This window comes from Zasmidium cellare, assembly GCF_010093935.1.
Source record: "Zasmidium cellare ATCC 36951 unplaced genomic scaffold M409scaffold_73, whole genome shotgun sequence".
NCBI classification, from domain to species: domain Eukaryota; kingdom Fungi; phylum Ascomycota; class Dothideomycetes; order Mycosphaerellales; family Mycosphaerellaceae; genus Zasmidium; species Zasmidium cellare.
This window is the reverse complement of record NW_022987017.1, coordinates 1-22,465: the sequence shown is the minus strand read 5'-3', so window position 1 is coordinate 22,465 and position 22,465 is coordinate 1. Positions and strand designations below refer to the sequence as shown.

At 52.7% G+C, this 22,465-nt stretch overlaps 10 protein-coding genes across 10 annotated transcripts; 4 read left to right on the top strand and 6 right to left on the bottom strand.

Moving 5' to 3' along the window:
• Positions 1–432: 432 nt before the first annotated feature.
• Positions 433–1,844, bottom strand: M409DRAFT_71493 (uncharacterized protein; the record flags this gene model as incomplete). Its single annotated transcript, XM_033819193.1, has 6 exons — positions 433–924; positions 974–1,228; positions 1,277–1,308; positions 1,362–1,451; positions 1,508–1,526; positions 1,581–1,844. 6 exons carry the CDS (start codon positions 1,842–1,844, stop codon positions 433–435), a joined length of 1,152 nt encoding a protein of 383 aa, XP_033659587.1.
• A 1,877-nt stretch (positions 1,845–3,721) lies between these two features.
• Positions 3,722–4,552, bottom strand: M409DRAFT_61418 (uncharacterized protein; the record flags this gene model as incomplete). The annotated part of the gene is made up of 1 exon (XM_033814756.1): positions 3,722–4,552. One exon carries the CDS (start codon positions 4,550–4,552, stop codon positions 3,722–3,724), a length of 831 nt encoding a protein of 276 aa, XP_033659586.1.
• Positions 4,553–4,823: 271 nt separating this feature from the next.
• On the bottom strand, positions 4,824–5,399 carry M409DRAFT_30788 (uncharacterized protein; the record flags this gene model as incomplete). Its single annotated transcript, XM_033810079.1, has 1 exon — positions 4,824–5,399. The coding sequence occupies one exon, from the start codon at positions 5,397–5,399 to the stop codon at positions 4,824–4,826; it is 576 nt and encodes a 191-aa protein (XP_033659585.1).
• A 1,565-nt stretch (positions 5,400–6,964) lies between these two features.
• On the bottom strand, positions 6,965–7,357 carry M409DRAFT_30787 (uncharacterized protein; the record flags this gene model as incomplete). The annotated part of the gene is made up of 1 exon (XM_033810078.1): positions 6,965–7,357. One exon carries the CDS (start codon positions 7,355–7,357, stop codon positions 6,965–6,967), a length of 393 nt encoding a protein of 130 aa, XP_033659584.1.
• A 3,448-nt stretch (positions 7,358–10,805) lies between these two features.
• On the bottom strand, positions 10,806–13,964 carry M409DRAFT_61416 (uncharacterized protein; the record flags this gene model as incomplete). Its single annotated transcript, XM_033814755.1, has 1 exon — positions 10,806–13,964. One exon carries the CDS (start codon positions 13,962–13,964, stop codon positions 10,806–10,808), a length of 3,159 nt encoding a protein of 1,052 aa, XP_033659583.1.
• A 625-nt stretch (positions 13,965–14,589) lies between these two features.
• M409DRAFT_71490 (uncharacterized protein) lies at positions 14,590–17,157 on the top strand (the record flags this gene model as incomplete). The annotated part of the gene is made up of 3 exons (XM_033819192.1): positions 14,590–15,145; positions 15,196–15,879; positions 15,932–17,157. The coding sequence occupies 3 exons, from the start codon at positions 14,590–14,592 to the stop codon at positions 17,155–17,157; spliced, it is 2,466 nt and encodes an 821-aa protein (XP_033659582.1).
• Positions 17,158–17,434: 277 nt separating this feature from the next.
• On the top strand, positions 17,435–18,442 carry M409DRAFT_30784 (uncharacterized protein; the record flags this gene model as incomplete). The annotated part of the gene is made up of 3 exons (XM_033810077.1): positions 17,435–18,136; positions 18,200–18,343; positions 18,398–18,442. 3 exons carry the CDS (start codon positions 17,435–17,437, stop codon positions 18,440–18,442), a joined length of 891 nt encoding a protein of 296 aa, XP_033659581.1.
• Positions 18,443–18,943: 501 nt separating this feature from the next.
• M409DRAFT_30783 (uncharacterized protein) lies at positions 18,944–19,361 on the top strand (the record flags this gene model as incomplete). The annotated part of the gene is made up of 2 exons (XM_033810076.1): positions 18,944–19,231; positions 19,290–19,361. The coding sequence occupies 2 exons, from the start codon at positions 18,944–18,946 to the stop codon at positions 19,359–19,361; spliced, it is 360 nt and encodes a 119-aa protein (XP_033659580.1).
• A 458-nt stretch (positions 19,362–19,819) lies between these two features.
• Positions 19,820–20,536, top strand: M409DRAFT_61414 (uncharacterized protein; the record flags this gene model as incomplete). Its single annotated transcript, XM_033814754.1, has 1 exon — positions 19,820–20,536. The coding sequence occupies one exon, from the start codon at positions 19,820–19,822 to the stop codon at positions 20,534–20,536; it is 717 nt and encodes a 238-aa protein (XP_033659579.1).
• Positions 20,537–20,765: 229 nt separating this feature from the next.
• Positions 20,766–21,371, bottom strand: M409DRAFT_30781 (uncharacterized protein; the record flags this gene model as incomplete). Its single annotated transcript, XM_033810075.1, has 2 exons — positions 20,766–21,236; positions 21,291–21,371. 2 exons carry the CDS (start codon positions 21,369–21,371, stop codon positions 20,766–20,768), a joined length of 552 nt encoding a protein of 183 aa, XP_033659578.1.
• Positions 21,372–22,465: the final 1,094 nt, after the last annotated feature.

Here is a 22,465-nt window from a genome sequence, read left to right as displayed (position 1 = left end):
ATGCACCTCCAACCTGAGTCTTGTTATCAGCGAGCGTGGGAGAAGTGGAATCAGATCTGCTCGGCAGGTGTTGGGGAGTCTCTGGACTGGAGAGTGGCGTTGCAGGATGGCCCAGTCCGGACGGTGAAGATGTCCAAGCTGATCATTTCGCACAAGCACGGCGCTTGGTGTGACTGGAAAGAGATGTTGGATGCGTATTTCAAAACCCCTCACGTGCCGGCGCGGAATCCGATGTGGCAGCGCGACCTTGTCTAACTCTGGCGTATTAGCTATTCGCTGGAAGCGTTGTGCACCTAGCGGGAGTCTGCCGAACATATGCAGTCGACGGCGGAAAGGGAGGTTTGGAAGTTGTACTGTGTCCTGTCCACCCGCGAGGTGGTCACAGACAATTCAAATTGCCGTCTATCTCTAGCCTTGCGACAAACCGCCAACCTACGATTGCGAGGCAAGCAGCTCGGTATGACCATCTACGGCGCCGTTTGGAAGAGTCGCGCACTTCTCCTTGAAGAGCTTGTCTGCCTGCTGCCACACGCGAGCAGTCTTCCAGTCTTTCAACTGGAGAAGACTGGGCAGTAGGGCATTGCTGAACGCCTCAGACGCTTCTCTTGGAAGCAACGAAGGCAGATGATCGATGCTGATGACGCTGAGTCGAACGTCATTCGTTTCTGCTGCGAGTTTGACAGGAACGGTCGGTTGATCGAACGTGGTGTTGATGTCGTAAATTGGGATTGGATTGTTCGGGTTCGTGGTATCGCAGGACACGTCGCAGACGACGCTCAGCTTGCGGTTGGGCGATGCGAGGGACGGCTGGTCAATGAACGGTGGGATCTTTGCAGATAGATAAATGCAGTTGACAAAGACGTCGGACTCCACGATCTCCTGGTATGGTCCGGGCTTGGCCTTGGTCTCCGGCAAATCCCACTTCTAAAGCAATGGTGAGTATTGGATATAGTGAGAGTGGTAAGGGTCTTACTAGAATATCCTCAACACCAGCCTTAACACAAAGATCAACAGCACCTCGACCACATCGGCCGAGGGCGCCGATGACAAGCACTCTCGGCAAACGACCAGCTTTGGCCTTGCCCTCTGCGACGGCTTTCTTGACATCGTTGATGAGAAGGCTCTCATTGTCGTAAGCCTTGACCCCAGGGAGGGGCTTATCTTTTCCGTGAACGAGTTGCCACAACCACGCCATAAGGGAAAGCGCAGCACCCGCAAAGCCAGCATGCTAGTTGACAGTGAGCAAAGGGTCAGTGGATCAATCGTATCGACGTACATAGCCGAATGCAGCAACTCGTCGTCCTTGCTCTGTTCAAGATCGGTCAGTATATGATACCATGTCATGCAGGAAGCATCCGTACCGTCTTCCAGAAATTCCAGGTCAAGCAGAGTGCCTTTGCCACGAGGGAAGCGGCCAAGAACTTTGTCCCAGCCACCTTGTCCTTTGTAGCCTTCTCATCATCAGCATAAATCGATACAGCAGAGCTTATATGGATGGAAAGCTTACAGTGGGCGAACTGTACGTGCTGTGACATTGTTTAGCAAGCATCGATTTGGTACAACCGCGATTCATGGCATACTGTGTGCTTGAGAGGAAAGTCTTCCTCTGGCAATTCCTTCAAACCCACAATGATGTGGTCCTTGGGCGCATCGGTCCAGGAGCCCGTGGGCACAAGATTGGCGCCAGTGCCCTCATATTCAGAGTCGTTGAAGATGCTCAATTCAGACCGCTCGACATTGACCGTGTAGCCGGCTTCGACCAGCTTTTTGGCAACTGAGGGAGTCACCGCTGAACGATGCTCCAATGGCTTGGTCTCTGCACGAACGTGGAGGACAGTCGACATGGTCGGTATGAGGTGTGTGTATGGAAGTAAGTTGTTGTGATTGCAAGAGTCACGCTCAAGAATCTTCAATGTTCCTGAGTCGAAGAGGCGCTAGTGAGTCAAACCAGGACTAGCGGCTCGCTTCGGTTGAACGCCGAAAGTCAATCTCCTTCTGCCTTTCGTTCGGGACACCGACATGAATATCTAGACTTCACTGCATACCGCCGGACCGAATCAGACTCTACAATTCATGTTTTTGGCGCGAATCAGCCACAGCACTTTATCAAGGCCGTGTCTATCTAAAATCCCGCACCTAAGGCCATTCTCTGGGCAATGGAACTTCTGCTCGCTCTCCCGTGGTTATAGCAATGCCACGGTACACATCCCAGCGAAGAAGACGTGGAAACACGAATTTCTGAAAGTACACAAAGGCACTCCTACATGGCAGGAGAGAAACGCTGCGACAGCTCAAGACCATCTCCCGCCACTTTCACCTGCAGCTGTGCAATTGCAGGACTCCTTATCATCCGGCTCGACCGACCCTTTCAAGGCGTTAAAAGACAGAATTGACAAGGATCAAGCCAACTTAGATATCATCCGAGTATGTCTTATTGCAGCTGGCGCCCAGGCTTTTGGTATCAAGAGATTCAAGCGCGGTGCAGTCCTGGCAGGTACCCAGCATCGACTTGCTGAAGATGTACTGAAGCATCTATGAGCGGATTCCAGGATCTGGTTGCCATTGGTCGCCGATGGAAGTGCTTGCTTCTACCTAATCTACTTTGCCATGGTGGAGGGACTGCATGCGTACGTGGAAAGGTGGATCAAAGCCGAAATAACCGAAGAGGAAAGCCAACACCAAGTAGCCAGTGACAAAGGCAGTCATTGGCGTGTCAGATTGCTTAAATATCTCGTTAATGCTCATTTGCTCCACGCAAATCAGTCTGCCGATCGAGCAATTCTCAGCGTCCTACACATTGCGAAGTGGCGCACGGCGGTTGGGCAAAGGCACCTTCCGCTGGCCCGTCGCACATCGAATGCACGGTCTCATTTCGCCAACTCATTGCAGGTCTGGCCCGCTGGTAGGGTTCTCGTTGGCCGGCTTTCCAAAGGGTGTATCTAAAGACTAAGTTCGCCCTCTATGAACAATTCCAGACGCTTGTGGAAGGTTATGTGCGCGATGGAGCCAGCCATCTCGATATCAGTCGACTTGCGTTGTATCATCCAACAAGACCGAGAGCCCAGCGGCACCCTACCGGTCCTGCGGGAATGACTGCTGTCATCGTTTCGCCTGGCAGACTCTATCTCCTGATCTTCAGCGTCCACGAACAGTGGCCAGGTACATCCAGTATCTCGCTGCCATGCTTTTCTTCGGAGAGACTTGATGCTAAGGACAGAAACCTTGAGTGCGCCGCCTCCGGGCTCGATTGGTTGAGTTGGAATGGAGACTGGAGGGTGCATACAAGGGAGAAGTGCGAGAGGGATCTTGCGGTTGTTAAATGTGAGACGCCGGCTATGGCTGATGTTTGTCGGGCTGTGGTTGTGGGGTTGTTGGGGGAGACGGGATCGAATATAGAGTATTCAAACGAGACGATGTCATGGTGAGTGGGTTCGTTTTGGCTTATGTAGCATACACGGCCAGTGCTGTGCTTCATATTCCATCTACCTTTCCCAGAATGAACCCCTGAATTCCCCCTGCTCCAGCTTATCTTTTCATCAGCCTGTCTAATGTCAGCGCAGGCCACACCACCGCTTCTGTGAGATGCTGACCTCGAATTCTCGATCAACCATATGCTCGTCCATGCCAAGAACATCAGCCTTCTGCAATCGATGATGCTGGGCAGCGGTGGGAGCAAACCGCGCTACTATCCTGCTTCGGGTTCGAAAGACGCCGCGTTTCTTCATATCTCAATGATCTTCTCGACATCGAAGCCAGCCGCCTGAGCAAAGTAGTAACCTCTCTGATTCGTCACAAGTCGCAAGGGCTTCGCCTCCTTCCGCTCAACCTCGAAGTCGCAGTTGTAATGCGTATGGCCGAATACCCATAGCACGACTTTGTCGCTTGTGAAGCAGAGTTGATCAGAAAGATCCGTGGAGAAGGCCGAGTTGATCGCACTATTCGCATGCTTTGGATCTGTTGATCGAGTATCGGTCGAGGGGCTCCAGTGCGTGAATACGATGATCTTGGCACTGTCTTGTCCTTGGATTCTGGAGACCTGCTCATTAAGCCAGGTGAGGTCGCGGGAATGGGCTTCATTGTGCTTGCAAATGTCCCAATCGGTGGTGTGGTAGAAGTCATTGAGTCCCATCTCAACGTTCATGGCTCGCTGTGGTGGGACGTGCGAGAATAGGCTGCAGCCCAGAACGGTGATCTTTTTTCCATCATCTGTAGGCAACTCGAACAAACCACGATCGAGGAGCACGAACTCGCCGAGTCCTGCACCGTGGCTCTCTCTACGCTGCTGGCTGATCTCTTCCTCAAATTGTCTCAGAACGGCCATGGCTTCGCTCCAAGATGAGCCGAATGCTTCGTGGTTGCCTGGTACCAGAAGTATAACTCGAAAATGCTGCAGCTGGCGTCTCAGGAAAGCCAGACATTCTTCTCGATGCGGAACAATGTTGCCGATGTCCCCGAGAAGCGCCAAGTAGTCCGCCTTTGGGGTGATGTCGAAGAGGTCGTAGGACTTTGGTGTCTCGAGGTGAAGGTCGGAAAGGACTTGCATGGTCGCCATGGTCTTAGTCAAATCCGTGAAGCGAGTTTGAACCGCCGTCGAGAAATCAGCATAATGTTGCCACACAAGAGCAGAATCTCGAATTGGCTGCTTCAAGAATGTTTGCCGGTGGACTGTTGCGTGCCTTAGTCATCCACGCAGCAAGTGGATGGACGTGGCTTGAACTCCAATTCTACTGGCACTTAACGCTTCTCAAGTCGGCCGATGGTAAAGGTCGTTCCAGTTACACAGTCCAGGGGTCACTGGAGCGAACACGCAGGAGACTTGGGGCTCACAGATTGATCCTCTTGCCATCGGTATGGTCGACTCCCCAAAGCGCAAAGTCGATTTTGAACAACCTGATCGCATCCGAAGCTGGGTCGTTTAGCACTTCTGCTACAACCGCCCACTCTGAGCGGATGAAGTGCACGCGCACAGGTTTGTCGGGGAACATTGTGATAATGCACCTCTCGATTAGATTGGGTTGCCTTGGAAGGGGTTCGAGCACTACAGCATCGTCGGCAGTCATGATCTTGAAGCTGCAGGACATCATCGATTTGAGATTCGTGTCAGCTGGTCGTCTTCTTCTGCCCCCTCGTATTCGCTGTGTGAATATCGAGTCCAGTGCAGGGCAATGCTCTTGCAGCCTTGCGCGTGTACTAATGAGAACGTCCTCGTGGCGCCATAGTAAAGCAACCTTTTTGATTTTGAGAAAAGTGGCAGTGCCCAGACATGGGGTGAGTGCGAAGACGTCGACGAAGTCCTCGTCGAGAACAAACAGCGTACAATCTGGGTTGAGCCAGTAGGTCCAGATTAGACTGTCAGGCTCACGAACTTCTGGCGCAAACTTCAGGCATGTGTCCTCCATTGCCTTCCATGCCTCTTTGCAGGACAGGCCAATCTTGTAGGGAGCAACGCCTTAACTTGACAAATCGAAGCGCCGGAGCGCGCGTGACATTGAGCGGTCTGGGCAAGCTTGCTTCCTTGCAAAAGCAGCAGTTGGCACGCAGAAGGCGAATTCCCAGATGATCAAACGCAGCTCCTTTGGCAGTGCAGAGAATGGCTCGGAGGTTGTGGCAGATTCCATCGTAGTTCCATGAAAGTAACGAGCGCAGTCTTCGAAAGCCTGGAAGTGTTTCCTTGGACTCTGATCTACCCCTTTGACGAGATGTGTAGACCAATCTCGTTGGAGATGAGTGCTGTTTTCTATACGTTCACTGCGGGTTGTGCTGTCGGCCTCCCGAGCTGAAATGAAGGTCCTATGGTTCCCAAAGCACAAACAAGGGGTTATCGTTCTGGACCTGCTCTTGAGATATACTCAGAAAGGTGAATGTGTGGTTGTCGCGAATGGAGTGAGGTCCAGGAGCGATCGTCTCCCGGCAGCGGCGACTCCGACTTGAGCGGACGGCAAGAAGTCGCGGATCTCTTCGCATCAACTTCACCTCCTTCCACTTCCGAGTTTGGTAGTTTCCAAATCATGTTTCAAAGGCCATTGAGCTCCCAGCTCAACTGAAGACGCAGCAGCACGCAAACCATGGTCCTGCCGTCCTCGTCGACCCAATAACCCCATTCACCATCCAAGTCAACACCAGTACCACGACTTTCCCTCCCCACCGGCAATTGAGGCTCAAAATGCTGACCCGACCGACTGGGCGGCCCCAAATCCTTCGGCATCCTTCGACATCACTTTGCGTTGGAAGACGGTCCCATCGCCCTGTCATTCGCTCACAGGAGGCATCAGTCGCCTCTCGCGGGACCTGGTGGGGAGTCCAAAGCCACCTCACCTTGAGCGGGCGGCCGCCGCCAGCAGAAAGTGCTCGTTGAGAGGGAGGGAGAGGAGGTGACTCGAAATCGAAATGCACTGCATCGGTGTCGACGCCGCTCAATGCAGGTATGTGAGTCAAAGAGAACCAACACGAGGAGAAATCGATCGAGGGAGATTTTGGTTTGCGTGCGAACGCTGTTGGATACTAGATCGTGTGAAAGAAAGTAAGAAAGCCGTGTCTATCGTGATCCCCATTCCCCCAAAATCAAAATGGCCAAACAATCAGTGGCCGATGAGCCACCCGCCAGTCCCTGCAGCGCTTGAGAGATCTGTATCTTCAAACGCCTTCTTTATCCCCATCGCTATGCATCGTAAATCACGCCAGTCGCTTGCTATGCATGGTCAAATCAAACATCAGACTGCGTGAGCAGATCCTCCTTCTTGTCAACGCCGTTCCAAATCAATCCCACTCAACCCGTGAAGTAAATAGCCGCCATCTTTGTCGTCAAAGTGCAGAGTCAGAATGTCCCGTTGCCACGCCACTCGCCAGCGAATGTGGCACGGCAAGGTCATCTGAGTCGCCGATAAAAGAAGTGTGTCTCGGTAGCCTTGGTAGAGTCATGATGATAGTTGTCCAAGGCAGCAGTCAGTCTAGTATAAAAGACTGCTTAGTTTCCCGGGTCGCGAGGTTGAGGATCACGGGCAAAGCGTCGAGTTCGACTCTTGCCGTCATCGCGCGGTTGAGGACCCATTGCGAATTGTCGACCGGTTCCTGGATCGCGAGGTTGAGGTCCCCTCATGAATTGACGCCCGTTGCCTGGGTCGCGAGGATTGGGGTCAGCGATCCGCCCGTTGCCAGGATCTCTGGGGTTTGGATCCAATGCCATGATACGGCCACCCATAGGAGCCGGTTGGAGTTGGTGAGGGTCGTTGAGGTTCATTCTTGCAAAGACCATGTTCATGTTCATGTTGTTGATGTTGCGGTGCATGCCGTCGTCTCGTGGTTGAGGGTCGCGAGGAGGTCGGTTTGGAGGAGCAGCAACAGCGTAGTTGCGAGTCATTTGTATGTTGTTGGCACTCGTCTTCGGCAGTGTGGTTGTCGTGGTGGCTTGGAGGAGCTGTATGCTTGTAGTCGCTAAGACGAAGGATTGCAGTGTGTTGGTTGCGGTTCAGGTGTGTTGTGTTGTGTTTTGATTTGGTGTTGTATGAAGGATAGATTGACGAGAGACTATAAGGAGATATATAGTATTTGGTGAGGGATAAAGAGACGAGGAAAAGGCACCCACATGCTGCCTTCTTACAGTTGCTAGAGTCGAGGAATGGCTATGCAGGGTGACTCGAGGAGCGGCCTCAGGACAGCAGGGCTTAGCCTCCTCCAGTTCGTGACTACAAAGACATCGTCTTGCTCAGACCAGTGGGCCTGTCTTGTGATACCAGTTGTCGCCCTGACGAGACAAGACGCTGGTTCCATTGCTATTGGTTGTGACGGGTGGCGAGCCATTCGAGGCTAGCGACGGTTAGGGAGATAGGTGAGAGGATTCCGCAAGGCAGAAAGAGCTAGGGCGAGGTGAATGGCCGGCCACAGGCAGGAGCCGGTGCCCAGAGAGGATGCGCGGAGGCCCATGCGCAAGTCAACAGTCACTGACGGGCGGCGGGCGAGGTCCATGGTGTCGTGACCAAGAGCCTGAGGCCAGTTGGTGCCTAGGTGCCTAGGGTGAGAGCCGGCCCGAGGACTGCCTAGAGTGTGAGTGAGTGAAGAGTAATGGCTAAACCGAAATGCACGTCAGCCAAAGCTGGAGGAAAGCTGCGTCGAGGGAGAGGGACGTGTGCCGTGCTGCGCAGAGCTGAGAGAAAGAAGAGAAGAGCGAGCGCTGTTGTTCATCGGAGAAGACGTCTGTTGCCGAAGTGGGGGATGCAGCATTTCAGCCGTTTGAAATATACGTAAAACTCATCGGGAATATTCATTAATTCTCTATGGAAACATCCATATCATACAAGAGTTGATCACTCATTCGAAATCGGCGTTGCACACAACAAACGCCCTCTTTTCCATTGCCGTGTTTGAAGTCAAATTCATTCACTTGCAGCATTGGACTGCGAGACAAGGTCAGGTGACTCTTTCTAAGCTAGTCCAATTACGGTTATCAAGGTAACAGCCAACATCCAGCCGCCCGCACACCTCCATCGCCAGCTCCAGCGAATCCAACTCCTCCTCATCCACACCTCGATCTCGACGTGCATGCGCGTCTGCAGGTACACGAACACCAACTAGATCTCCGCCAGCATTCAGTACCCATTCCTGTCCACTGCAAAGATGCATGGCTTTGCGCTGAAACAGCAACACGCAGCGTCCACATCTCGTCGGCTGCGACCTGCTGGACGGTCGTGTTGGTGGTCTCCAGCCAGTTCTCAGCCCCCACCAGAATACCTCTAAAAAGTACATGCTGCGCCAACCCAAGCGCCCGGCACGCTCAATCACCCATGTCGCACAAGCACGCGCGCAAGAGACCCTCCTGCAGTGTTGCTTGCTTTCGGGTCAAAACTGTGGGCGGAGTCCCGCTGTCAACACCGAAAAGACTTGGATGCTGCAGCAAAGGGCGCGATTTAGAAACCACGTTTTCGGCCCTGTCGATACACCAACACCGCCCAGTTGGCAAACCCACTCGACTACTGCTAGATTGACAGGCGCCACTGCGCTGCACAGCTGCGAGACAGATGATTTGCAGGCAGGGCGATGATGTGCCGAGCAGCAGCAGGAACCGGCGAACCGAATCCTTCGTCGACCAGCTGATCCCACAAGCCGGGAGTTCGGCTTGCGGTTGGAACTCATGACCAACTGGCCTCTGGATAGGCCTCATTGGCGGCAACCGAACGAACACTTCGTATGGCCGGCCCGCGGTGGGCTCTTGGGAGCGACGTCAAGTATGGCGACGAATGTCGTCAATGCCGCAGGGCGGCAGAGCGGCATGGGAAGAAGAGGTCATCCTCACGTTGCCTTGAAGCTTATGTCGACGAGGCCGTCCCGTCGCTCAAGTCCGTGAACTCTGAATTACTGATTCGCAAGCAGAAACCACTCATCCAGACCGGCGAACGTCTTGATTGACTGAAAGCAACATGGCCGCCCTCCTGGTCGGGCGGCCGCCGCCGTCTCCGTCCCGGCAGCAACGCCTCCTCCCGACGAGTCATTACAGGCATGACGAGAGGGATGATGTATCGACCATCGACCGGGCGACGGTTCCTGCAGGTCCATCTCACGTCGGCTCAATAGGCTTTGCCTACCTTGTGCAACCTTGAAAGAGCCTCATCATCAGAATTCCCGACACTAGCCGAGAAAACAAGGCAAACACTTCACAGCAAAATCGAGAAAATGGTATCTTGTACTTTCTGTCCTGCCACGCAATGCCACCTCCCGCCGCGACCAGCATATCGCATGGGATGAAAGAGTCACAGCACCGTCCCTCGATCGTACCACTCCCAGCAACGAATCCCGCCGCGCCCAGGAATCAAAACGACATCATTGTGCTTCGCTCCCGCAGGCACACGACAGACGCCTTACGCAGCTGACCGAAAGGCAGCCAGGTACAGCGTAACCTCTGAAAGTAACTTGCACGCACAAAGACACAACACGCGGAAAAACTCCAATCTTGTCTCTCGATGAAACATCACACGACACATGGCATTGCTGCCGCCGTCACTGCCATGCTCAGACCACGCTATCCAGAGCGACAAGCCATGTTTTGCGACACCACCGAGAACAGGTCAATGGAATCCCCCAACAAAGACATGGCGCGTTGGTGTGTAACGCGTGCGTTTCTATCCTTGGCCACGAGGATCCAATGTGCGACGACGCCAAGCGGATGGCTTTCTTCGGTGTACCGCACAGACGACTGTCAATGAAGCAAGCGGTCATGATAAATCGAACAGCATGTCCTTCGACGTTGAAGCATGACAAAATGGTTGCTGCCTGCCTACCTCAGGCAATAGCGATGATTGCCTTATACCATCTTACGAGGTGTGCGTCACATGTCAGCTTTTCTGTGCCAAGAATTGAAGCAAGATGGGACACGTACACCAGAGTCACCAATCAGCACGGTGTGATTTGAGGCCGGCAAGACGAGCTCATCGTTGTATTACCTGTAAGCATCTGGTTCACAAGGCAATCGTTTGTAACTGTGAAGGTCTACGTCAACGACGAGAAATGCCGCGTAGTGCTTCTGAGGCAGGAGGGGATGCAGAATCACTGGCTCGGTGGATGGAACCGTCGTGATTGTGTAGATGTACGTCGACGACGACCGACGCGCGGTCTTTCTAGAAGGGTGAGTATACCACCTCTGCGATCAGAGCACCGGACTCCCTGATCAAGTCTTCATGAGCAATGTCCTCACGAGGTGAAGGTCGAAGAGGTAGGCCAAGTCATTCGTTTCTGCCATGTCATGCTTCTCGACCGTATGCTGCGCTGCATATGCATCTTTTCTCTATCCCTTGATCATCTCACACAATATCATCAATTCAGGCCTCTTCCTCTCCTTCGTCGTCCTCTTCATCCTCATCGCCCTCCTCGTCATCATCATCTTCGTCGTCGTCCTCATCATCATCCTCATCATCATCCCCATCCGGCTCCTCAAGTCCATAATCATCCTGAAAGAACTCCAAAGGCTTCGCCTGCACCTCAAACCCAACCTTGCCAAAATTCTCCACCATCTTCTCCTGCATGCCCGTCGCACAAGTGACCACCAAATTTGCACTCTTGGGGTCGAACAACGGCAACAACCACTTCGCCATCGCCGCTTTGACCTCCTCAATTCCAACTGCCATGATGTCCTTTAGCAAGCGCTTCGAGTGGTCCTTGCCTACGCCTCGCAGAACCTGGTCAGCGAACGACTCGTCGGCGGCAATGCCCATCGTGGGAGCGTTATCCGCCATTTCGAACACGAGTTCGCCAACCGCGGCTTCGATGGAGAGCTTCTTCAAAGGCTTCGCACCACTGGCATAGCCCTCAATCTCCTCCTTGCCAGCAACGAAGGCCTTGTAGCAATCCGGCGAACGGTCGATCCAGAAATTGATTTTCCCGCTCTCGATGCTCTTCCTAACCGTAGCGCCGTATGCGAGTCCTGTACCGCGGATGGATGTCCAGAGGGGTCCTTCGACGGCACGCAGGAAGGCGATGGCGACTTCGAGGGCGGGGACGTCGGGGTGTTCCCAGGAGTCCGGGCCTTTGGTTGTGAGGAGGCAGTAGGACGAGTCCACGGCGGCGATAGGGACGACGTAGGCTGCCGAGCCGGGGCTCTTGCCTATGTCGGATTGAACTGATTTCACGTCATCGAGAGGGGAGAGGTCTTTCTTGAGGTCAAGGCCGTTGGTGAGTTGTCGCCAGGCAGAGACCGGGTTAGGGAGCTTGGTGAGGTCTGCGGCGACGTATGCGCGAAAGTTCTCTGGCCGGTGGAGAGCGTCGCAGAGGGCTTGGAGTTTCGAGATGACTGCTTGCTCGTCTTGTCGTAATAGCTTGCGGAGACGCTTCAGGTAGAGCGTCTTGGTGAGTGTGCTAGTGGCACGACCATTTGAGGTGCGGTTGGTGTTGATGATGGTGTTGACTGCATATGCCATCGCATCTCCAGCACGCTTCTCTGAAGGCAGATCGGCCAAGAGCTTCGTGAGCGATGCGTGGAGCCGCACTGGGTCGTGAATGGCATCGAACAAGACCGTACGTATGTATGAGATGACCTTTTCGTAAGATTCTGGCTCTGTTCGAACGCTCAAGCTCAGCATTTGCTGGTTTCCGCGTGCCGCATACATCGAGTATGAGATTGTCTCCCTCTCCAGTTGAAAGACGAGGTCCTCGAATTCGATACGTTTGCCGTCACGGTTGACGGGCGTTGTGAAGAGATTGGCGAGGTAGAGGCTCAATACTGGTCGCAGCTTATCAGGCACAGCAGATGTGCCCATAATCAGTTTGATCTTGACGAAGTTGGAAGGGATATGTTCGAAGTGGATGAACAACGGAGACCCGTCATCGGCCTTGTCTATGATCTTTTGCATGTCGTTGTCGAGATTGCCCATCTTCCTTGCAGCGCCAGACCGAGCCGTGATCGTGTCGATAAAAGGGACAGACTCAGCTTTGGGGATCGGGAATTGCTCCAGCAATGAATCTGGTATGACCTGGCCGTTCTTCGCCTTGGCCAGTTCAAGTTGTTCTGCGAGTTTTTTGAGACCGTCCTCGCCGAATTTCTCCTGCTGTGCTTTGACGCGTGCCTTCTCATCTTCAGTGTTCTTCTCTTGGAGCTCCTTCGAAGGCACACCCAGGACGCAGACATGATGATTGTCCACGAAGAACTTGGACAGCGCGTCTTTCCACTGTGCTTCAGACCACGCCGCGACTGTGTCGATATCCTGTAAGCTCTCCAGATCTTTTAGATTTCGGCCGTCTCTGCTGCTGAAGCAATGATCTTCGACGAGAGGTTGCGTGAAGAAGTCTTCGGAAGCTTCAGCTCGCTCCTTGAGCTGCCTCTTCTCCCGCTTGATGCAGTCATTGAGGTAGTCCATGTCGAGTGGTTTCTGCACTGTCTCTTTCAACACTTCGATCAACCGCTTGTACACCTCCTCCAAGCGCTCAGTCTCGACTGAGGTCAGGTCGAACCAGACGACAACGTCTGGTCGAGTTTCAGTTTCATAGTAGACGGCACTGCAGAGCTGCTCTCGTTCGACCAGAGTGTTCTCCAAGACACCAACCGAGCTGTTGGCAAGATAACTCAACAGTACCGCAAGCGCGGCATTGCCCACAGAGTCGTCGCAGTTAGGGCCAAGGAAGCCGACTGTGATCTCACCCATAGATTCGTCCTCTTCGGGAAATTCGATGGTGTCGACCTTGGTCTCGTTCAAAAGTGGAGTCGGCTTCGACTCAACCCAAGGTCTACGAAAAGGTGCTTCAAGGGGAGGCACATCGTCGATAATCGTCGACTCGAAGTCATCCAAGATCTGCAGCAGTTCGTCGTGGTCAATCTCACCAGTGACGATCACTCTGAGGTTCTTCGGCTGATACATCTCTTTATGATATGCTCGAATGCGGTCTGCAGTAAGCACTCGCAGCTCCTTCGTCATGCCACCAGTCTCAGACCTGAAACCATTGCCTTCAGGATACAGCAAAATCCGACGATGCAGCTCCATTAAATCCATCGAACTATTTTCTCTGCCTTGCATTTCTGAGTAGACAACACCCGCATCGTGACCAGTACCGTCGATATGATGTACTTCGGTATAGCAAGCGGCATCCGTCATAGTTGGCACGATGAGATGTTCTAGGTAAACCGGCAGAATGTGTGCAAATCCTTCCCAGCCGGCGGTCTTGAGGGAGTAAGACGTATAGTCTGTTGCAGTGCCGGCATTCGTAGTGCTAAATGCCCGAGATGAGAGTCTATCAAGGAGGCCAGTGTATCGGTATGATTTCGAGCCCATGAAGACTAGATGTTCCAGGGTATGTGGCGCTCCAGAGTTGTCGTTAATCTCAGTGGCAAGTGCGAACTCACCCTCAACCTTCGGGCCCTTCTTGTCGACAACGGCGACTCGCATACCCGTCCTGGTCGACTCATACTGGGTGATCTTGACCGGTGCGTAGTCGATTTGAAGTGTCTGGATGGTCTTGAAGCGAGGGGGCGCCTGCTTTGATGCCGGCATGATGAAGAGGCTGAGATTGAGCGCCAGAAGCACTCTCCTTGCAGAGGCTATGCTGTCGACTTGTGCGGACGATGTTGGTGGATGTTGCGTCTGTATATAGGTGATTGGCTGATTGCTGTGTGAAGAGAGTCTTCGGCAAACGAATCACAACGCCACCACGTTGTCAGCTGGGTCTCGGCAAACCGATGACAGAAGTTTTCTGTACAACTCTCGATCAATGGCAATCGGGTGCTGTTGGTAGGAGGTAATTAGCACTGTCTGGAATTGGAAGAGTGGATTGTTTGGGAGTGTTATTTCTGGCAGGCGTGGTTGGAAAAGAGAGCCTTCGGTATGGACCCACTTTCGAGATCGGCGTTCGGAAGATGCCCTGCACGAGCAACAGCCACGTAAGGTTGGCGACTGGCCAGGAAGGAGCGATGCGCCGTCTGCCATCTCATCGCGCCTCGTCCAACATTCACCCACCTCCTGCCCCATACCATGCGACTGTCACATGCCCAATACATCCCCGTCAATCCATAGCCAGAGTCATGCGCCGCCGATTGGAGTGATTAATCAAAGAAGCATCAGCACGCGACGCTTATCTGAGTCGCCCTGGTGCTCTTGAAACACGCCTAACCTTGCCAAAATGGCCTCCCTCAGCGACATCCTCCATCCCGCTGAGGACGCTGCACCGCCTGCAGCACCTCCCGACCCACCACCGCCCGCCGAACAAGACCCAATGCCTCCACGAAAGAAGGTCGACGACCCGGCTGATGACGATGCTGTCGCTACACCCAAGGCCGACAGCACCAAAGCTGCCGAGAACGGCGACGGCGACGAGCCATTGTACACATCCACAACGACCTCGACTCGACGGAATGCTAGCGGCGCAACGTCGTCTGTCTACTCTGGCAACAAGATACGGCATTTGAAGAAAGAAGATGGAATTCCCCTCTGGCGGAAGGACATACAGTTTGACTTCCTGGAGCTCGTCTTCCATGACCAGACCAAATGTTTCACCAAGTACAGCGACGGCACGAATGGACATACCTTTGCCGACATTTACATCGATGCCATGGCGAAGAGCAGCAAGTGCAGCAAGATATTGAAGGAGAAGCTGCTGCAGGATCAAGATGGTGCTATTAGTATGGCCATGGTCTGTCTCTTGGTCAACGTGGGCCGCATGAACACGACTTTGAACTGTAAGAAGAAGAGATCGATGTTTTCATACTCTTTGACTGACAAGATATAGTCTTCCCCGAGATGCGCGCTCAGCTTCGAACATACCACTCAATCCCAGCCCTGCAAGCCCACCAAGACCCCAACGCTTACAAGCAGCTGCAAGATGCGCCTCGCCTCAAATCCATCCTCAAAGGCGCAACAGAAGACGAACCTCAGCCAAGCACCATGGAAGACATCAGGGCCGCTTCCATCCCGCGAACGAATCCTGTCAATCTCATCTTCGTCATGAGCCAGTACGCACCCAAGATCAGCGAAGTGCATTTCCCCGCCCCACGAGACTTCTTCGACCTGGTCATGAGATCGAGCTTGAGCAGTGCTAGCAGAGCCAAGGCTTTCTTGTGGCTGATCTGGTGGTATCTTGAGAGCGATTTCAGTGCTGCAGACAGCCAGCGCAACCCATTCGGCCCTGGACAGTATGGAGAAGGGGAGGAAGAGACGGATGTGTCACCATTGAAGGTGCCGACTCTGGAAAGCCTTACCGAAGAACAGGCGGAGCAAGAGAATGTCGACACGGAAGAGGAGAAGCTATTTGGAGAGGTCAAAAGAAAGGAGCGCATATCCATCTTGGCCAGTGAACCCAGTCCAGCCATGACTGCTCTCAAGCGCGCTCGTAAGGAGAAAGGCTTGACATCAGGACACGGCGTGCATGCTAGTGACGATGAGGGCAGTGAGGCTGGATATTACAGAGGCATTCGTAAGTTTGGAGTCGAGCACCTTGCTGGCCAACGCTAACGATATATCTACAGCTACATCTGTTGGGAGGAGTGGCTTGCAGCATGAGACAGGAAGTGAGTACACTCGCTCGCCTTCGCCAGCTGCATCCCGTGCCTTCCAAGCCGTGAACACGAAGCCTGGTGGTGATATGCGCATCAATACCCTCCTCAACAACGACGATCCGGGAGCAGACCGTTCTCCACCCCATCAAGCGCCCCAAGCAGCTCCGCCTGTCAAGAAAGGGCCTGGTCGAGGCAACTGGCGACGACACAAGAAGGCGGAGAATCAAGGACAAGCCAGCGGCGCACCACGCTCGTCTCAAGATCATGTCCCATTACTTCCCAACACTGGTCAGTTGAGCTTCGTTAGTGACGGACCGCCAACGATGACCCAGTCGGGCTTGAACAGCGGCAACAAGCTGGCGGCGGCGACTGGGATGTCACCAGGATCGAACCTTTCCTTCCAGACGCCAGCTACTCGAGACCATGTACCGACACCATCTTATCAGGCACAGAAACGACACCGCGGCATTACACAGCACCAGTCAGCGGTCATCAACCACCGCAAGCTTCAGATCGACTATACCCTCGACAGGCAAGTACGAAAAGCGCAAAATCGGGCTCGTGACAAGCGGGAAGCGGAGAGTCCAATCTTGAGGGCTTGGAAGCGTATACGATACTTGCCGGCAGACTATGATTCGGAAGAAGAATCAATCAAGGTCCGCAAAGCCAAAGATCGTTCAGAGAGGACCGAGGACGATTGGCGAAGCTTCCGTGGAAAGGAGAACGACGAGTTCTTGGAGAATGTGGATCTCTGGCGTCGACCGAGGATGCTGTATGCCGGGTTTGCCAGGGTTAATGGCGAACCATCTGATGTAGGAGAAGAGGCCAAGTCTCTTGCACAGTCGTTTCGTCGGTGCTCGAGGAGAATAGAGAGGTGGGGCGACCTCAACCTTCCTGGTCAGACCATGATACGGCGGGCACAACTGGCGCGGGAAGGCATGTTGAAGCCAAGTCGTCGAAGGAATGTACCGACCATCGAGCGGGATGAGGATGTCGGTGCTCCGTCGGATTCACGTGCGAAGGTACGGCGACAGAGGAGTACGACTGGCAAAGCTGGACTCAAGGCGGATCAGGAGGCCGATGCGGATGACGATGACTATGCGCAGGAGCTTGATCAAGAAGACAGAGAACTGTTGGGAGAGGTTGATGCTGATGAGAGTGATGGTTCTGATGAAGATGTTGATATGGATGATTGAGGGGAGATGGACAGCACACAGCACTGCGACTTGTATTGCTACTGACAGACCGACTACGAAGTGTGTAGGACAATATGAGACGACAGGGTCAACAGTGTGCCTTCCCAAAGTCACACATGGAAGCAACGGTTGGTGTGCGATGACGATTTCCTTTACGTTCAGGCAAGCTCGCCCTTTTTCTTCCCCCTCACATCCAACTCTCTCATCCTGACACACATACAAGATACGCACACTTTACAGACCCATTCATTCACTTGCTATCAACAGTCACTTCAACATGAATACCCCCAGCACACCCCACTGGCCAGACCGCGCGAGCTCAGTCAATATAAACGGCCGTTGTACCAGGAAATCCCGAGGGCCAAACAGCGTGGACTCTGTCGCAGTCACCTGCTGCATCCCAGTGTACCTGGCCCATCAATTGAAGACCCGCGGAACACCCGACCTGCCCTTTCAATGCGTACAGCCTCTTGTGGTAAAGACCTTGGTCGCGGTGGAATGCGCGGTGGAACGACTGAAGGACATCAACCGGCAAGAGACGATCGTAATGGAAAAGAAAGCCATCTCGATCAGCATGCCATCCGCTCTCTACAACCACTACACATATGGCACCGACATCGAGCTACTCGTTCCCTTTGAACTGATCTTGTCCATGAGGAGAGGAGACTTCGTCGACTTGCTCGCACACGAACGGGACCCTCTCATCGTACGAACGCTGGTGGGGATTGCGGAAGGGGTGGCGAGAACCGCGGCTGCGACACAGATGCCCGCCCGCGCTCTCGCTCTAGCTAAGAGTGCAGCTGAGGCATTCGGATTGTGCAAGACTATAGCTATCGACGAGGAGCTGGTGCGAGACCACAACAACACCTCCAGAAACTCCAGCCCCATCGTCGCCGGTGGAACAGAAGTCACCAACCGTCCGCTCTACCCCATCCCCGAGGAAGCTGGAAGCGCCGCACATGCCTTCAGGATTCGCATCGTCAGAGATAAATCGCCTGTCCTGCCTCTCATCTGTCAGGTCCTTCCCACGACGACCGTCTAGGAGATTGCCAATGCTGTTCGCAGGCTGTACAAGGATATGCGGATGGAGAACATTGTTCTTGTGGTGAAGCGATTTGGTGAGACGGAGTACTTGTGGGATGTTACTTTTGGGGGCAAGTTGGTGAGGTTTCGGCCTTTGAAAGAGGTGAGTACGGTCTGGTGTGGTTGAAGTCGGGAGATTGCTGACAGTTGTGTACAGTGCGGTATTGGGGAGGGAGATGAGTTGAAGCTGTGGACTTCATGATCTTGTGGGTGGCATTCTTCCCCTTTACCAGATAAAGATCGAAATGGGTATTCAAGTACAGCCTCTACGGCATTCAAATCAACGCTGTCTTCGTGGACTTTAATCTACTCGCCAGTCTGGTCATCGCATCAACATGAGGTTCGAGGTTCTTGCTCTTGCCCCTGATGTCACGGCCCTGCAGCCTTCCGGTGAGCTCGGCCGTATGTCTGTTTGCACACCCAACGCAACCCTCGTCCATCCGTTCGTCGTTCTCTCTCTTTCGAATTCTCTCCTCTACAACTCTCAGCAAGCAATACTCCTGACTCAAATCCATCATCTCTCGGTCTCTCCTGTTCGACACACCTCAAAAGGTCGGAACATCGGTGAGTCGTCCATCTCAAGCACGTGTGTGTGAATACCAGATCTGACTCTGCAGGTAGTCCATGGCTCCCAACATCAAGATCGAACCCTCGGAGGCAGTCAGCGTCACGCTGCCCGCTGAAGTTATGGCCAAATCCAAGGATGTCGGCCTCAGCGCCCTCCTCCCTCCCTCCGTCGAACGGTAGCCCAGCTGTCAAGGCCGACATGCCCTTCCAACTCGAGATCAAATTCGACACAGTCACGTCCAAGACGGAACCGAAGCAATTTGTTCAGCTCCGTGCATTATCCACCGTTCGGGAGCTCGCCTTCGCAATCGACTGCGAGCTCGACGTTGAGGCCCATCGAATTCGTCTAGTGACCATGGGAAAGACATTGTACAATCATGGGGCTATCAACGGCCATGTCAACGAAGACAGAACCCTCTGTTCGGTATGTTGCGGCTTGACTCCGAGCAGACGCTGGTGAACAGTACTGATGAGGTCAGTAGCTAGACATCATGGTCAATCATGTCATCTGGGTCAAGCCATGCGACTCAGACTTGAAGGTCGAAGTGCTGTAGAAGAGGGCCGCCAATGGTGCGTCCAGGAGGTCTTGCGGAATCAGGTGTGTCGATGAAGGGCCTGAAGCAACCAGAGCTCGCAGTGTATAAGAAGATGGGAACCAAATGTTGACCTTCGATTCATGCCCATGGTCTTTCTTCCTCCCTTTGGGATCAATCACAAAAGCAAGGCGAGCCCCTGTCACATGGCCTTGGCATGCAGCATCCCCCTGGACATCAACCTGATGGCGAATGAACGTTCGTTGGTATACACCTACGCCTCAACTGGGTCATTAAGACCTCGTGACTGTGAGTTCTAGCGTGTTTTGTTATCGATACCGGCGCGTCCTTCTCTTTGCTGCCTGCATCTTCCTCGCGACGCTCGTTCTTTGCTCCTCCTTTCACCCAGCACCCTGCTCTTTGCTCATCATCATTCCCACATACACTTTGCACAACACGATCACCCTCACTCCGACACAATGTGTTGCCCAGCTCAACCACTGGACGCATTCGTCCCAGAGGAGGGTATAACGGTGGCGGCCGATACAGTCTTCCGGCACCTCAACAGCCAAATTTGGTGTGCCCGGTGCCTCAACCATGAGAGCAAACGAGAGCATAAATTCATGAAAGACTCAACGGAATCTTACAAGGGCCTTCGTTACCGCCGATACCAAGCTACTGGCGGTACTCACACATCGGAGTGTCAGTACAAAGCGAGGCTCACCAACGGAGATTACATCAACAACGCATTCGAGTACTTCCACGGGTGGGAGGGGACCAAAATGCTCGCTCTCGATGGGATTTTGGAAGACACCATCGATGAGCTACTGAACAGCGGTTCCCTGTGCGACCGCCTGCCTCGGATCCGACAGAAGTGGGCTCGTGAAATGCAAGCCCTGTCGAGAGCCTACGAGTCGGCTGAGTCCGGCGGTCACACGACATCTGGACGTGGAGAAGAGCGAGGTGGAGCTTCGACGCAAGCAGGAAATACCAATACTGAGTTCACGGAGATCTCAGACACGGAACCTTCGCAGGATGCTTCAGGGAGGCAGGGCCCAGCAAGCGTTGGGCCGACCACCCAGGCTCTGACTCAAGCGCCTCCTGTCCACGCGGTCGATACACAGAAGCGCAGAGCGGCGGATGGTGAGCCTTGCGCAAGCTCGTTTGTGTCGAAGAAGCGATGTAATGTGAGCTGAAGTGGTACGTCAGAGATCTCGACGTCTAGCGTGTCTTTTATGTACTGACATTCCCTTCGTAGAGGTGTTTGTGGTGAAGGAATGTCGAGAAAGGCATAAGAGTCCATGACTGCATCCTAAGTCATAACGAAGATTCTAATGCGTCTTAACGCTGTCGCAACTATCTTCAGTTTTCTGCCCCTAGGATCGCCGCTATCGAGGACACTTTCGAGCACACGCTCTCCCTTCCTTAGTCGTCCCGTAGAATTCCTTTAAACTTATCCGGATTGCCGTCCACGACTTCTTTCAATTCATTAATTGATGGGTGAGCAATGCTCGCCGCGGCCAGATATCGCGATGAAGTGGGATAATCGACCCGCAAAGAGCGAACACTAGATCGTAATGTATGTGTACCATGCGGTTCAACATTCACTATGACGGCTGAATTCGTCTCCACAGAACGTCCGTCTAGGACAAGGAACCAATCTGTCTTCAATTTCGATGCTGAAGCCTCTTTCATCTGCATAAGAAGCTTTCTAATCTCAGAGTAATCCAGACCAGTGAATGGGCTTTGCAGGACTGTTTCTGGATCTTCTCCTTGCAGCTCTTTAGTAGTGCCCCAGAAATAGGTCTCGAGATCGTGGATCAAAGTTAGGGTATGCGTTGGAGGCGTATCGTTTTCTTCCTCTCTCCATACTTGAGCGAGAAAGTCGTTCACGGCCTATAGAGGTTGGTATTAGAATCGTTCTACAGGTTATTGTTGAGAATCACGTACCTCAAGCGTGAGGTTGGTGGTGCAGCAGACGGCGGACGTGACCACTTGGCTGACTTTGATCTGCTTGTTTTCGATGGACATGCTATTTAAAACAGTCGTTCCAATCGGTCTGATTCGTAACGAAAATATCAGCCGAAACAACAGCGGAGCGAATCCATATAGGTGAATGAGCAAAGGCAACTAGTGAGATACTGTAGCGTACTTACCTACGTAAATGAGCTAGCCACTTCTTGATCATCTTGAGAAGCTTCGCAATGACAGATCATGACGTAAGAAGACGCGAAGTCCACGACGCGAAGCTTAGACGTTCGAAGTACGCCTCGTCGAGGTAGTACATTGTCTTTGCAAGCCATGTACTGTAAGCTATCTAAACATACATGAGAGCGCTCGCAATTGCTCGGACTTTGAAGTGAAGTCGAATTGGGACTATTCCGGCAAATTCTAGGACTTATTTAATGGCTGGGCGCACTCTAGTCTTCTACTCCTTACTTCGCTTATGGACGAAAGCAGATGTTACACATAAAGGTTAGATAGGATTCTAGCGGCTTAGAAATGAGGTAGACGCCGTCGCTACCGAGCAAAAGTTAGTAATGTTTATAGAGTCGACTATTTTAATTCGCGTAGGACGAGCTCGGCTGCTAGCTTATCGCGATATTATTATACGCGCAAATAAAGTATACTATCCCTCGCGGGTATAGCCGCAATTCTAAGCTCCCGACTTTATACTATAATTTGTTAGTAAAACCGGGAATAGTCTACTATTCTTGTACTATATCGCTCGTTTAACGTGTTATCGACTCTATAATAGTATAGGCTAGTCCTAGGTATTATTTTAGGCCTTACTATCTATTATAATACCCTTATATAAGCTACTACTAGCTAACTAACTACTATCGTATAATCTTAATAGGATATTTAACTTCTTTAACGTAGGACTATTAAATAACTAGATAGCTAAACGAATAAATATAAGCCGTTACTATATTAATAAGATCTAGCTTAATATAGTATTCTTTAGTAAGCTATATCTAACTTTTATAAAAAGAGGCTAGCTATATCTATTACTCGAATAGTAAGAGCTATAAGTACTAGACTTCCTTCGCGACCGCCCTATATCCTACTACGACGAGATAGTATAGTTTATATATAACGAGTTTAATATTATTATATTAGAG